General features: G+C 45.2%; 1 protein-coding gene across 1 annotated transcript in view; it reads left to right on the forward strand.

The window, feature by feature from the left end:
• Positions 1 to 16,723, forward strand: part of LOC145343558 (putative ATP-dependent RNA helicase DDX60) — a 130,760-nt gene that overhangs the window by 38,597 nt on the left and 75,440 nt on the right. The window contains exons 12-15 of the mRNA XM_080189807.1: positions 309 to 490; positions 1,706 to 1,961; positions 3,796 to 3,974; positions 12,298 to 12,456. Of these exons, the coding sequence (XP_080045933.1) occupies positions 309 to 490; positions 1,706 to 1,961; positions 3,796 to 3,974; positions 12,298 to 12,456 (776 nt within the window). The remainder of the gene's footprint in view (positions 1 to 308; positions 491 to 1,705; positions 1,962 to 3,795; positions 3,975 to 12,297; positions 12,457 to 16,723) is intronic.

Here is a 16,723-nt window from a genome sequence, read left to right on the forward strand (position 1 = left end):
TTAATCCTTCCCTGATGTGTGCTGGCATACATTTCTGGTATCACCCTAGAAGTAGTCTCCGCACCCTCTCTACTGCATCGATTTTCTCTATTATATGGTGTTGGTGCATGCAATGTTCTAAGGGTGGGTTGGAACTGCACACCCAAAAGTACAAAGAGTCCTCTCTCGAAAGAGCAAGTGTCTCTTATCTCAATTAGCAAGAGGCACTTTCAATAAACACGTGTGTGTACGTCCACTGCACTCTGCTAATTGAGAAATCGAGTGTGCGTCTTGACTTAATGCACTTTTTCATTCAACCTTCTTCAAAGATCCATGGGAAAGGAAGAAAATATTACGCAGTCAGCAAAAGCAGGTTGTGTTTGAGAGACTTTATGCAGAAACCTTGGAAGAAAACGCAGCAGTCACAATTGTCACCAGTCAGGGTGCGGTTTCCAAAGGCCCATCAAAGCAGCAACCACCCTCCGAAAAGGGCAACAGCAAGAAAGCAGAGGTAAGCAAACACCAGCTTCTGCCCTTTAATTCCTTCATTTTGACAACTTTGATTCCCTTTGACTCCCTTTCTTCCAGAAAGGCTTTTACTCCATGCTTGGGTCTTTCCTGGGTAGCAGGACTCACATACAACTTTTAGCTATTTTTATGTTCCTTGTGGAGAATATTTGTGCTCACTTATCTCACGCCTGACCCACCACTGCTGAAGATGTATTAAACATTGGTCGCCACAACTTTGCCCATGCTTACTTTATCCAGCAGGCAGCCTTCAAGACACATGACAATGCAGAATCGGTGAGCAGAAACTGATAGCCAAGTTCCGCACACGAGGACGGCCTCAACCGGGATCTTGGGTTCATGTCACACTGCATGTAAACCGCACACCCCCTCCCCCCCTCCTCCCTCCCCCCTCCCCTCCCCCCCCCCTCCCCTCCCCCTCCCCTCCCCCCCCCCCTCCCCCCCCCCTCCCCTCCCCCCCCCTCCCCTCCCCCCTCCCCTCCCCCCCCCCCCCCCCTCCCCTCCCCCCTCCCCCCTCCCCCCCCCCCTCCCCTCCCCCCCTCCCCTCCCCTCTCCCCTCCCCCCCTCCCCTCCCCCCCTACCCTCCCCTCTCCCCTCCCCCCCTCCCCTCCCCCCCTACCCCCCTCCCCTCCCCTCCCCCCCTCCCCCCTCCCCTCCCCTCCCCCCCCCCCCCCCTCCCCTCCCCCCCCCCCTCCCCTATCTTGAGGCTGTGCCCTCTAGTCCTGCTGTCCTTTCTGAGCGGGAAGAATCTCTCTACCTCTACCCTATCCATCCCCTTCATTATCTTATACGTCTCTATAAGATCCCCCCTCATCCTTCTAAACTCCAACGAGTACAGACCCAGTCTATTTAGTCTCTCTTCATAGTCCGACACCCTCATCTCCAGTATCAGCCTAGTGAACCTCCTCTGCACTCCTTCCAAGGCCAAAATATCCTTGCGTAAGTGCGGCGCCCAAAACTGCACACGGTACTCCAGCTGCGGCCTCACCAGTGCTTTGTACAGTTGCAGCAAGACCTCCCTGCTTTTATATTCTATCCCCCTCGCTATAAAGGCCAAGCGTCCTATTTGCCTTCCTGATCACCTGATGAAGGAGCAGCACTCCTAAGGCACGTGATACCAAATAAACCTGTTGGACTTTAAACCTGGTGTTGCGAGACTTTTTAACTTTATCTAAGCTGCTTTCATAACCTCTGTCAGATTCCGAAGAAGAAGGACCTCATCATTGAAGCACAGAATAAGAAGAAGAAAGAGGAAGAGGAGAGAAAGTCTATGGAAGCATGGAACACACGGCAAGAATCCATAAAGAGAGAGATCAGCCAGGACATGGACAAAGGAATCAAATCTCTGGAGAAGTTTCTGCAGAATTGTAACAGTGACAACGTGAAGGTCATCGCTGAGATGGAGGCGATTGAATGTTGTTATAAAGCCTGGGTCGAAAACTGCCAATCTAAAGGTAGGAATGGCACGCTCACTTTGGACTCTTATGGGTGGAATTTTCCCATCCCGCCCACCATGGGAGTCATGGTGGGTGGGTCACGGACCGTGCAAAGATCCAATGTCCTCAGGCAGGATTTTCCGGCCTTGGGGGTGAGCATTCCCACCCGATATGTTTTGTTTTCAGGCAGAACTGATGACACAATGAAATCCTAGGGAAGAAAATCGCTCATTATTAGCTGGTCTCACCTACGTGCGACTCCAGACCCACAAAAATGTGGTCGACCGTTAATTTCCCTCAGAAACGGACTACCAAGCCACCCATACTAAAGTAAGGAGTCTCACGACACCAGGTTGAAGTCCAACAGGTTTATTTGGAGTCACGAGCTTTCAGAGCGCTGCTCCTTCATCAGCTGAGTCAGCCTCTCCTCACCTGATGAAGGGGCAGTGCTCCAAAAGCTCGTGACTCCAAATTAACCTGTTGGACTTCAATCTGGTGTTGCGGGACTTCTTACTGTGTCCACCCCAGTCCAACGCCGGCATCTCCACATCACAGCTCAAAAGCAATTAGGGATGGGCAATAAATGCTGGTCTAGCCGTCGACTCCCTCATCCTGTAACAGAATTGTTTCTAAAAGCTCCACTGATGTAAATCCCTTTAATGTAATAGACCTCAAGCGCTACCCACCAGGGAGACATTTAACACTCAGCAAGATATTAGAGCCGCTGGTCTGAAGCTTTGGTGAAGGAGGAGGTTTTAAAGAATGCTTTAAAGTTTGGTGTATATTTATTAGTCACAAGTAAAGCTTACATGAACACTGCAACGGAGTTACTGTGAAATTCCCCTAGTCACCACATTTCAGCACCTATTTGAATCATTTAGGTAACCAATATGTCTTTAAGACAATGGAAGGGAACTGGAACACCCAGAGGAAATCCACACAGACATGGGGAGAATGTGCAGATCCGTGCAGCCAGTGACCCGAGTCCAGAATTGAACCCAGGCCCCTGGCGCGGTGAGGCAGCAGTGCTGTCCACTGTACAACTGTGCCACCATTGACAACGGGAAGGGGGTTAAAGAGAGAAACCCAGAGTTTGGGCATCTGAAGACACCACGGCCAAAAATTCAAATTTCACCATCAAGAATCATAGAATCTCTACAGTGCAGCAGGAAGCCATTCAGCCCATTGAATCTGTACTGACCACAATCTCACCCAGCCCCCATCTCCATAACCCCACCTACTAACCCTGCTAGCCTTCTGACACTAAAGGGCAATTTAGCATGGTCAATCAACATTTGGACTGTGGGAAGAAGCCGGAGCACCCGGAAGAAACCCACGCAGACAGGGGGAGCACATGCAGACGCCACACAGACAGTGACTCAAGCCAGGAATTGAACCCGGGTCCCTGGCACTACGAGGCAGCAGCGCTAACCACTGTGCTGCTCCTATCGACATAGCATCTCACCAAAGCTCATCCCCTGCAGGTCCATATGTTTATTCTGCTAATCCCCAATTTCAGAGGGCATTTAAGGCTCACCCACATTGCTATAGATCTGGAGCCACGTGTAGGCCAGACTAGGTAATGACGGCAGCAATAATTCCCTAAAGGACATTAGTGACCTAGAAGGGTTTTTACAACAATTGACAACAGTTTCATGGTCATCGTTGGACTTTTAATTGAATTCAAGTTTCACCATCGACTGTGGTGGGATTTGAACCCAAGTCCCCAGAGCATTACTCTGGGTCTCTGAATTACTAGCCTAGTGACAATACCACTATGCCATCACCTCCCCTGTGAAAGGCCGCAAATTAAATTGACACTATGTGTTTCTATCTCTAATTTTCTGAGCAGGGAAACACTCAAAGGACATGGACTTTGCAGTGTTTTTGATGCGAAGAATTCACGATGTTCTGGGCAGACATGAGGATCTACTGACTCCCAAAATGCTAAATAAGTTGGCTCAATACCTCAACAGTCTGGGATTCCTGAACCTAAGAGATACCATTATGAAGATGATAGATGCAAAGCAGGTAAGACCCATGTGTCTTCAGCTTATATTAGTATCATAGAATGATACAGCAAAGAAGGAGATCATTCAATCTATTGTGCATATGCTGGCTTTTTGAAATAGCTACACATGACTCTCACACATCCTGATCCTCACCCATAGCACTGTAACTTTTGGCTCCTTTAAGTATTTATCCAATTCCTTTTTGAGGAGTTACTAATCCTTCAAATCAATGCATTCCAGACATTACAATCTGCACAGAGACCAATCATTTTTAAAGAAAAATTGAGCTTCAAATTAACAGCTGAAAGAACATGTCAACATTTCACAACCAGTACTTTTACTGTAACAAATAACTAAAAGAACACTATTGACCAAACATTATTTTCATTTATGGACAACTTATACTGTAAACTATAGAAATAAGCAGTTCCTTTTTATTCATAGAACCTTTTACTAAATTGTTATTACTGTAAACAGTTCACAGCTGCTCCCAGCTTCCATTGGGTTGCTTTATTTTACCTTTCCCGGATGGGTAATTTATAATCGCACAACTGTCTCTTGCAGGGAAAGTTACGCTGTAGATTTCTCTGGTTTCAAGGCATCCAGCAAATCTTGCAGCCTCCCTTACCTCCTCAAAATCTTTGTCCTCAATCAGCACACTAGTCCCACCCACGTTATACATGGTGAACAATGGAGTCAGAATTTTCTCTGCTTATGGTGCAGACTTAGCTTCTTCAACCCTGTCTCTCTCTCTCTCCCTCCCTCTCACACGACTGCTGACCACACAACACAAAACTTCAACTGTTGGCTAGCTGCCTGATATTCTTTCTTTTTAGGGAAGTCTGTAACCTGATCTCAAAATGGCTTCCCCAACCCGCAGCCCATTAACTTTGCATCTAAGTAAAAATGCTAATTAGCTATCCTTGATGCCAACTTTGTTTCATTTCAGAAATAAATGGAGAATTTACAAGTCTCACAACACCAGGTTAAAGCCCGACGGGTTTATTTGCAATCACGAGCTTTCAGAGTGCTGCTCCTTCATCAGGTGAGTGCATGATTCTTCCTCATGACTCATCTGAGGAAGGAACAGCGCTCTGAAAGCTCATGATTCCAAATAAACCTGTTGGACTTTAACCTGGTGTTGTGAGATTTCTTACTGTGCCCACCCCAGATCAACACCGGCATTGCTGCAAAATCACTGCTTATAACCCGATATCTGTAGCACCTTCGTGGGACTTTGGGAGTCTTTATGATCGACTTACAAACTGGTCTCTGAGCACCTCCCTGAGCCTTCCTCAGATCTGTAACAACTTAACTGCCTAAGTTTGCTGCAAGGCAGTCAGCGGAGATCACGAGACCTTACATTTACATATCAACCTTATATTTAAAGCTACTGTCACAGTATATAGTAACCCTATAACCAACAGATATAATCCTAAAATAGAATAGAAACCTCACAATTGTACCACAGATCATAACAATTGTTTGCATAAAAATATTCTCCTTGATTGCCCCATTACGTCTTTTGCCAATTATTACACGGAATTGCATGGCATATATGGCACAGAATCAGACCACCCAGCCCATCTTGTACAGATCAATGTTTCTGTTCCATTCATAGAGTTACAGACATTTACACTATGGAAACAGGCCCTTCAGCCCAACTTGTCCATGCTGCCCTTTTCTTTCTTAAACCACAAAGATAGTCCCAATTGCCCGTGTTTGGCCCATATCCCTCTGTACCCATCATACCCTGTAAATGTGTAAGTGTTTTTTAAGAGACAAAATTGTATCCGCCTTTACTACTACCTCTGGCAGCTTGTTCCAGGCACTCACCACCCTCTAGGAAAAAAATGCCCCTCTGGACCCTTTTGTGTCTATCCCATCTCCTGTTAAACCTATGCCCTCTAGTTTTAGGCTCCCCTATCTTTGGGATATTGACTATCTAGCCAATCTGTGCCCCTCATTATTTTATAGACCTCTATAAGATTATCCCTCAGCCTCCTATGCTTCAAGGAAAAAAGGTCCTTATCTATCCAGATAACTCAAACCATCAAGTTCTGGTAGCATCCTAGTAAACCTTTTCTGAACTCTTTCTAGTTTAATAATATCCTTTCTATAATAGGGTGACCAGAGCCGTACACAATATTCCAAGTGTGGCCTTACCAATATCTTGTACAAGATGTCCCAACTGCTGTTTTCAATGTTCTGACTGATGAAACTGAGCATACTGAATGCTTTCTTCACCACTCTGTCCACCGATGACTCCACTTTCAAGGAGCTATGAATCTGTACACCTAGATTTTTGTTCTGTAATTCTCCCCGATGCCTGCCATTAATTGACCAAGTCCTGCTCTGGTTCAATTGACCAAAATGCATCACCTCGCATTTATCTAAATTAAACTCCATCTGTCATTCATCAGCCCACTGGCCCAATTGATCAAAATCCTGTTGCAATTCCAGATGATTGTGCACTATGCCACCAACCTTGGTGTCATCCTCAAGCTTACTAACGACGCCTCCTGAATTCTCATCAAATCATTAATGTAGATGGCAAGTAACAGTGGAGCCAGCACTGATCCCCGAGGCACACCGCTGGTCACATGCCTCCAGTTTGAAAAACAGCTCTCTACAACCGCCCTCTATCTCACTGGAGCGACCTGATAGAAGCCTACAGGATTATGAGAAGCGTGGACAGAGTGGATCGTCAGAAGCTTTTTCCCCTTGGTGGGAGAGTCAGTCACTAGGGGGCATTGGTTTAAGGTGCGAGGGGCAAGGTTTAAAGGAGACGTATGAGGCAGATTATTTTTTACACAGAGTAGTGGGTGCCTGGAACTCGCTGCTGGGGGGGTGGTAGTGGAAGTGGATACAGCAGTGACTTTTAAAAGGGGCGACTTGTCAAGTACATGAATAGGATAGAAATAGAGGGATATGGTCCCCGTTAGAGGGGGTTTTAGTTACATCGGGCAGCATGGTCAGTACAGGCTTGGAGGACCTGTTCCTGTGCTGTAATTTTCTTTGTTCTTTGTTTTCTGTCATCAAGCCAATTTTATATCCATTTAGCTACCCCACCGCACTCAAGCTTTCTTATTGTTACTCACAATAAATGGCTGCAGTGGAAAGATCAATCCTGACTGTTTTTTTATATATGTTCAAGCCAGTTTATTTATAAGGCACTCCCTCAGTTCTACTGACCAACAAGATTCTCTCCACCCCAAAGTGTTCCAGCTCTCTCTATTCATAGGACAATCAATGTCACATGTTTAACTAGCAATTCCCTTAACGAAATAATTGTCATCTTTAAAGAACTCAACGAGCTCCATGGGGAATCTCTAATTGAGCTTCCAGTGGGGCCTGTTGAATGCAGGTTCCCCTGGTAACAGGCAATGGCCTGCCCAGATGGAATCATCACCTGTGCTCCTTTCTCAGGCAGATACTGGGAAGGGTCAGCAGAGCTATTGTCCCAGTTGGGACTTACATTTGTACGCCATGGAGTAGTGGCATTATTTTGTGTTTATCAATAATTAGTGTTCTTTACAGTCAACCTTCCTGAGTTATTACGCCACACTCTATGATTAATAGTACATTGGCACTTATGCCCTTTACCATCTAATGCTAACAGCATAACCCACTACCTCCTACTCCTTCACATACTTACATAGCTTCCCCTGAAAAGCATCTATTCAATTCAATTCAACTCAACTACGCCCTGTAGTGTGTTCCACACTTTAATCGTTGTTTGGTTAAAGGAGTTTCTTCTCAATTCCCTATCGACTTTCTTGGTGACTATCTTGTAGAGATAGCCTCATCCCCACCAGTGGAACCACTCTCCCTGTGCCTGCTCCTTTAAGACTGAGTAAATGAGAACAGCAGGTCACATTCCAGAGGCCTGAAGTAATGATCTAGGAAAATGGGCAGGAATTTTATCGGATGGTGATGTTGTGGCAAGCTTGCTGCCAGTGGGACTAACTTGGCAATTTTACTGCAGGCAGCTTTCAAGTGGAACTAATCTGACAATTAATTTAAGACAATCAGTTGAGCACATTATGTGACCCATTTACTGGAAGCATATATTTATACACAGAGACCCGTTCACTGCAAACAAAAGGAATATGTTCAAGCCTTTTTTAAAATTACCTGAGAAATTGGGGAGCTCCCTGTTGTGGGATAGCACGGTGGCACAGTGGTTAGCACTGCTGCCTCACAGTGTCAGGGACCTGGGTTCAATTTCCAGCTTGGATCACTGTCTGTGCGGAGTCTGCACGTCCTCCCTGTGCCTGCATGGGTTTCCTTCAGGTGGCTCCAGTTTCCTCCCACAGTCCGAAAGACTTGCTCATTGCCCATGCTAAATTCTCCTTCGGTGAACCTGAACAGGCGCCTGAGTGTGATGACTGGGGGAGTTTTCACAGTAACTTCGTTGCAGTGTTAATGTAAGCCTACTTGTGACTCATAAATAAACTTAAATTCAAATTTAGTTTTCTCTATGGAAAAGACTCAGCCAATCAGAGTCAATTTATCAACCAATCAGCACTCGTTTCCTTTGTAGTCGGAATTCTTGTGATGGTTTGAAATTTGGCATTCTTGTGTTTGTCCTGATGAGTGCAAGATAAAAATCTTCAGTGACTTGTCCCTCTTTTCAGCAATATTGATGGCCAGTGACATCTCCATAACCCCAATACCCACCCCTCAAAATTAAAAAAAAGCTAGCATTAGTAACAATGACCATGAAACTGCAGGATTTCCATAAAAACCTAAACCACCTGGTTTAATGATGACTTTTAGGGAAGGAAATCTTCCAATATTATCTGGTCTGGTCTACATATGACGACAGACCCACAGCAATGTGGTTGCTCTTTTTTCATCCAGTTGTAAAACATGGGCTTTGTTGGCTGGCCAGGATTTATTGCCCATCCATGGTTGCCCTTGAGGTGCCACTTCAGAGGGCATTTAAGAGTCAACCACATTGCTGTGGCTCTGGAGTCACATGTAGGCCAGACCAGGTAACGATGGCAGATTTCCTTCCCTAAAGGAGATTAGTGAACCGGATGGGTTTTTCCAACAATGGTTTCGTGGTCATCAGTAGATTCTTAATTCCAGATTTTTTTTTATTGAATTCAAATTCCAGCATCTGCCCTAGCTGGATTCGAACCCGGGTTCCCGAAACATTAGCTGAATTTCTGGGCTGATAGACTAGCAATAATACCACTAGGCCATCGCCTTCCCTTAACTGTCTCTTAATTGCCCTCTGAAATGGACTCGCAAGTCACCCAGCTGTATCGAAAGCACAACGGGAATTATAATCCATGTGGGATGCAAGAGTTCAAGAACGCAGCTCACTTGCACTCCTCCCAAAGGGCAGTTGAGGAATCTCAAGGAGTTGGTTTGCAGGGGTAGCGGGTTATTAAGAAGACAAATAGAATTTTGTCCTTCATTGCTAGAAGGATAGAGTTTAAAAATAGCAAGATTCAATTGCAGCTATATAAGGTGCTGGTGAGGCCACACCCTGAGTACTGTGTACAGTTTTGGTCTCCTTATTTACATAAGAACATAAGAAATAGGAGCAGGAGTAGGCCATCTAGCCTTTCGAGCCTGCCCCGCCATTCAATAAGATCATGGCTGATCTGTCGTGGCTCAGTTCCACATTCCCGCCCTCTCCCCATAACCCTTAATCCCCTCGCTTATCAAAAACCCATCAACCCGCGTCTTAAAAATATTTAGCGAGGCAGCCTCCACCACTTCAACGGGCAGAGAATTCCAGAGATTCACCACCCTTTGAGTGAAGAAGTTCCTCCTCAACTCCGTTCTAAACCGCCCCCCCTTTATCTTGAGGCTGTGCCCCCTAGTCCTACTGTCTTTTTTGAGCGGGAAGAGTCTCTCCACCTCTATCCTATCCATCCCATTCATCATCTTATACGTCTCAATGAGATCTCCCCTCATTCTTCTAAACTCTAACGAGTACAAGCCTAGTTTATTCAGCCTCTCCTCATAGTTCAACCCCCTCAACTCCGGTATCAGCCTAGTAAACCTCCTCTGCACTCCCTCCAAGGCCAAAGAAAGGATATACTGGCACTGGAGGGGGTGCAGAGGAGATTCACTAGGTTGATTCTGGAGTTGAGAGGATTGACTTATGAGGAGAGACTGAGTAGACTGGGGCTATACTCAATGGAATTCCGAAGAATGAGGGGAGATCTTATAGAAATATATAAGATTATGAAGGGAATAGATCAGATAGAAACAGGGAAGTTGTTTCCATTGGTGGGTGAAACTAGAACTAGGGTGCATAGCCTCAAAATAAGGGGAAGCAGATTTAAGACTGAGTTGAAGAGGAACTTCTTCACCCAAAGGGTTGTGAATCTGCGGAATTCCCTGCCCAGTGAAGCAGTTGAGGCTACCTCATTGAATGTTTTTAAGGCAAAGGTAAATAAATTTTTGAACAGTAAAGGAATTAAGGGTTATGGTGAGCAGGCGGATAAGTGGAGCTGAGTCCACGAAAAGATCAGCCATGATCTTCTTGAATGGCGGGGCAGGCTCGAAGGGCCAGATGGCCTACTCCTGCTCCTAGTTCTTATGTTCTTGTGAGAAATGGGAAACAAGCGGTGGCCCAGCCAGAGATGTCCAGATCCCCTGAATAAATTAAAAAATAGGCTCCATCTGCTCTTAAATTAGTTTATCATTTATTAGTTTAATATTTCTTGGTGTCACAAGGAGGCTGACATTAACATTGCAATGAAATTACTCTGAAGATCCCCTAGTCATCACACTCCGGTGCCTGTTTGGGTACACTGAGGGAGAATCTAACATGGCCAGTGCACCTAACCGGCACGTCTCTCGGACTGTGGTAGGAAATCGGAGCACCTGGAGGAAACCCACGCAGACATGGGGAGAATGTACAAACTCCGCACAGACAGTGACCCAAGCTGGGAATCGAACCCGGGTCTCTGGCGCTGCGAGGCTGCAGTGCTAACCACCGTGCTACCCATGTAACAACCACCTTCTGAACTGTAGTTCTTTTTTTCCCTTTTTTCCCAGTAACTGAAATTGTCAATGTCCAAAATAAGGTCTTTTACTAATTAGACTAATTAGTCTTAGACTAATTAGACAGTGGAATAACGGAGATACAGGTTGGAATTTTACTGGCACACCCGACCCAGAATTGAGGCAGGCGAGGCTTGTGAAACGGCATTCTCCGTTGGCCTCTGGCGGAATCTTACAAATGTTGGGTGCGCGAGGTGGTAAAATTCTGGCATCAATATTTTTATAGTTTTTCCTCTGACAATCACTGCATTGAATCAACTGGTTTATAAATGCGAGCATGGTTTTGTGAAAATAGCAATTGAGATGCTTGAGTATCTGTGATACACAAATGTGAGAGAAAATTGTGGCGTAGTGCTAATATCACTGCATTAGAAATCTAGCTAGGCCATACTGATATGCAGGGAGTATGGGTTTATGACCAACTTCTGGAGTTGGCAGAATTTAAATTCAATTAATCAGTAAATTGTGAATTGAAAAACTCTAATGAAAAGAACGGAACTATCATTGATGGTCATCAAAACACATCTGGTTCATTGATGTATTTTAGGGAAGGAAATCTGCCACCCTTACCTGGTCTGGCCTACAAGTGACCCCAGACCCACAGCAATGTGGTTGACTTTTCAATGCCTCTGAAAAGCTCTCTCAGTTCAAGGGCATTTAGGAATAGTCAACAAATGCTGGTCCACATCCCATGAAAGAATTTAGAGTCATAGAGGTTTACAGCATGGAAACAGGCCCTTCGGCCCAATTTGTCCATGCCACCCTTTTTTTTAAACCCCCAAGCTAGGCTCAATTGCCCGCATTTGGCCCATATCTCTCTATACCCAATGTACCCATGGAACTATCGAAATGCTTTTTAGAAGACAAAATTGTACCCACCTCTACTACTACCTCTGGCAGCTTGTTCCAGACACTCACCACCTTCTGAGTGAAAAAATTGCCCCTCTGGACCTTTTTGTATCTCCCCCCTCTCACTTTAAACCTATGCCCTCTAGTTTTAGACTCCCCTACCTTTGGGAAAAGATATTGACTATCTAGCTGATCTGTGCCCCTCATTATTTTATAGACCTCCATAAGATCACCCCTCAGCCTCCTACACTCCACAGAAAAAAGTCCCAGTCTATCCACCCTCTCCTTATAACTCAAACCATCAAGTCCCGGTAGCGTCCTAGAAAATCTTTTCTGCTCTTTTTCTAGTTTAATAATATCCTTTCTATAATAGAGTGACCAAAATTTTAAAAACTGAAGCTCTCCCAGTTATCAGTGAAGAGTTACATAAACTTAAGCTTCACAATTTTTCACCGCAGGATCAAGGAGTGAAGACTAAAGCGATGGGAGATCCCAAGTTTCCACTCGGCATAGGAGCATCTCGATTCCAGCTGCAATACATGGGTCCTTATCTATTCCGGGAGGAACGGAAGGATCCTGATCCCAGGGTTCAAAATTTCATACCAGATGCTTGGCAGGTAACGTACAGGGGGTCAGGGGCTGTAAAGAAATGCATCCGTGTGGGGTTAGTCACATGACATGCTGTGACATCAACAGAGGCATTCTCAGGGTTCCATCCTTCTCCCATCTCACACCATAAGATATAAGAGCAGAAGTAGGCCATTTGGCCCGTTGAGCCTGCTCTGCCATTCAATCATAGCTGGTATGGTTCTCAACGGCATTCTCCTGTCCTTTCCTCATTCCCTTTGACCCCTTACCAATAAAGAACCTATTTATCTCCGTCTTAAAGACACCTGGCTTTCTGCGGCAAAGGGTTCCACAGATTCACCATGTAGACCAATGTAAATAAACTCTGACTTGTTGGACTGAGTAATGCATGGCGTGGCTGCCTATTCTTTAGCTCTTTGCTGTAGAGGTGGCAAAGTACCCAAAACACAACAGAGGGAGAAGAGGAATACATGGAAATGTCATAAGCAATTACTCTCTGGTTGAAATTATGAATAGCCCTGAGTAGTGTCTGTAAGGAAGGGGGGAAGGTGTTTAACACATTGTAGAATTATTTTCTTTTGCGCTTTTTGATAGAGGTCCTTGTCATGGCACAGCACTGGAAGATTTTTGATTTGATTTATTATTATCACGTGTATTGGGATACAGTGAGAAGTATTGTTTCTTGTGCACGAGGCAGACATAGCATTCTGTTCATAGAGTACATAGGGGAATTGAATTGAATTGATTTATTATTGTCACACATATTCGTATGCACATATTACTTTATGTGTTGGCATTCCTGTTGCAAGGAAAAGCCTGTATTCTTATTTCATGAATTAGAATCAGAGTCCCATATATCATTAAACAAAGTCTGACGCTAAGTCATGTTATGTTTAGCCAGGTGATTAACATCAAATTTTTAGGTGTCCAGATCACCAACAGTCTGTCCTGTCCTGGTCCCCCCCCATGTCGACACTATAGTTAAGAAAGCCCCACCAACGCCTCTACTTTCTCAGAAGGCGAAGGAAATTCGTCATGTCAGCTACGACTCTCACCAACTTTTACAGATGCCCCATAGAAAGCATTCTTTCTGGTTGTATCACAGCTTGGTATGGGCTCCTGCTCTGCTCAAGACCGCAAGTAACTACAGAAGGTCATGAATGTAGCCCAATCCATCACACAAACCAGCCTCCCATCCATTGACTCCGTATACCCTTCCCACTAACACGATAAAGCAGCCAGCATAATTAAGGACCCCACCCACCCCGGGCATTCTCTCTTCCACCTTCTCCCATCGGAAAAAAGATACAAAAGTCTGAGGTCACATACCAACCGACTCAAGAACATTTTCTTCCCTGCTGCCATCAGACTTTTGAATGAACTTACCTTTTATTACGGTGATCTTTCTCTGCACCCTAGCTATGACTGTAACACCACATTCTGCACTCTCTCCTTTCCTTCTCTGTGAACAGAATGCTTTGCCTATGTAGTGTGCAAGAAATAATACTTCTCACTGTGTGTTAATAATGTGACAATAATAAACCAAATCAGATCAAATCTTGGTCAAAGAGTTGGATTTTAAGTAGCATCTTAAGAAGAAAAGTCATGTGGAGAACTGGAGAGGTGCAGGGAGCAAATTCCAGAGCTCAGGACCAGGCAACTGAAAGACCATCCATCAGTGGAAGAGTAATTAAAACTGGGGATACTCAAGAGACCAGAACTGGAGGCATATGGACATAGAAACATAGAAACTAGAAGCAGGAGTAGGCCATTTAGGCCATTCGGCCCATTCAAACCTGCTTTGCCATACATTTTGATCACGGCTGATCGTCGAATTCGATATCCTGATTCCCCCTTGCTCCCGTATCCCTTGATCCCTTTAGCCCCAAGAGCTATATCTAATTTCTTCTTGATATCAGACAACTTTTTGGCTTCAACTACATTAATTAGTAGTGAACTCCACACATTCACCATCCTTTGGGTGAAGAACTGTCTCCTCACCTCAATCCTGAAATGTTTACCCCTTATCCTCAAACTAAGTAGTAATTTCTGGACTACTATCGATGCCTTGTGCTAGTTAGAGTAGGAATAGGAAGATTAGACAGATGAGTGACTAGTAATTTAATTTTAATTTTAATTTAATTTAATTTTAATTACATGGTGACTAGTGGAGTGCCCCAGGGGTCGGTGCTGGGGCCTCAGCTTTTTACCATTTATATAGATGATCTGGAGGAGGGAACCGAGTGTAGAGTGTCGAAATTTGCTGATGACACCAAGACTGGGGGAACGGCAAATTGTGCGGAGGGTGTGGAGAGTCTGCAGAAGGATCTAGATAGGCTGGGCGAATGGGCCAGGAAATGGCAAATGGAATTTAATGTTGGCAAGTGTGAGGTGGTCCACTTTGGTAGGAAGAATGGTAGGAAGGACTATTACTTACGGGGCGAAAAACTGCAGCAGGCGACGGTGCAGAGGGACCTCGGGGTCCTTGTGCATGAGTCGCAAAAACCCAGCTTGCAGGTGCAGCAGGTGGTCAGGAAGGCGAATGGGATGCTGGCCTTCATAGCGAGGGGGATTGAATATAAAAGTAGGGAGGTCTTGCTGCAGCTGTATAGGGCATTGGTGAGGCCGCAACTGGAGTACTGTGTGCATTTTTGGGCGCCACACCTGCACAAAGATATTTTGGCCTTGGAGGGAGTGCAGAGGAGGTTTACTAGGCTGATACCGGAGTTGAGGGGGTTGAGCTATGAGGAGAGGCTGAATAAACTAGGCTTGTACTCGTTAGAGTTTAGAAGAATGAGGGGAGATCTCATTGAGACGTATAAGATGATGAATGGGATGGATAGGATAGAGGTGGAAAGACTCTTCCCGCTCAAAAAAGACAGTAGGACTAGGGGGCACAGCCTCAAGATAAAAGGGGGGCGGTTTAGAACGGAGTTGAGGAGGAACTTCTTCACTCAAAGGGTGGTGAATCTCTGGAATTCTCTGCCCGTTGAAGTGGTGGAGGCTGCCTCGCTAAATATTTTTAAGACGCGGGTTGATGGGTTTTTGATAGGAGAGGGGATTAAGGGTTATGGGGAGAGGGCAGGAAAGTGGAACTGAGCAGCGACAGATCAGCCATGATCTTATTGAATGGCGGGGCAGGCTCGAAGAGCTAGATGGCCTACTCCTGCTCCTATTTCTTATGTTCTTATTATGTTCTTATGAGTGCATGTCTTGAGAGCTGGTGCAGGGGGCAAGGATTTGGATTTTTGGATCATTGGGATCTCTTCTGGGAAAGGAGAGACCTATTCAAGAGGGACAGGTTACACTTGAATTGGAGGGGGACTAACATCCTGGCGGGGAGATTTGCTAGAGCCACGCGAGAGGGTTTAAACTAGTTTGGCGGGGATGTGGGTTCCAAAGCAGTAGGGAAACGAAAGGCTAAGAACAGCACAGAAGTTAAGGAGAGCACATTAAACATTAAAGGCAGTGTCAGTAATCCTATTACCAGACAGACCAGGCAAAAGCAAGACAGAGAGCAAAGCAAGTCCAGATTAAACTGCATTTATTTCAATGCAAGAGGCCTGATGGGCAAAGCAGATGAACTCAGGGCATTGATGGGCACTTGGGACTGGGATATTATAGCAATTACTGAAACATGGCTAAGGGAGGGACAGAACTGGCAGCTCAATGTTCCAGGGCACAGTTGATATAGGGAAGATAGAACAGGAGGTAAGAGAGGAAGGGGAGTTGCACTTTTGATTCGGAGAAACATTACACAGGACTGAGAGGGGATATATCCGAGGGTTTGGCCACTGAGTCTATATGGGTAGGAGTGAGAAATAAGAAGGGGGAAATCACTTTGATAGGGTTGTACTATAGGCCCCTAAATAGTCGATGGGAACTTGAGGAGCAAATATGTAAGGAGCTTACAGATAGCTCCAAGAAAAATAGGATGGTAAGAGTAGGGGATTTTAACTTTCCCAACATTGACTGGGACAGCCATAGTATTAGAGGGTTGGATGGAGAGAAATTTGTTGAGTGTATTCAGGAGGAATTTCTCATTCAGTATGTGGATGGTCCGACTAGAGAGAAGGCAAAACTTGACCTCCTCTTGGGAAATAAAGAAGGGCAAGTGACAGAAGTGTGCGTTAAGGATCACTTTGGGGCCAGTGACCATAATTCTATTAGTTTTAAGATAGCTATGAAGAACGATAGGTCTGGCCCAAAAGTTAAAATTCTAAATTGGGTCAAGGCAGGAACTTTTACAATTTAATTGGGGGAGTCCGTGGGAAGGCAAAGGGGCATCTAGAAAGT

The sequence above is a fragment of the Carcharhinus amblyrhynchos genome, chromosome 5 (genome assembly GCF_965287045.1).
Source record: "Carcharhinus amblyrhynchos chromosome 5, sCarAmb.v2.hapA, whole genome shotgun sequence".
NCBI classification, from domain to species: Eukaryota; Metazoa; Chordata; class Chondrichthyes; order Carcharhiniformes; family Carcharhinidae; genus Carcharhinus; species Carcharhinus amblyrhynchos.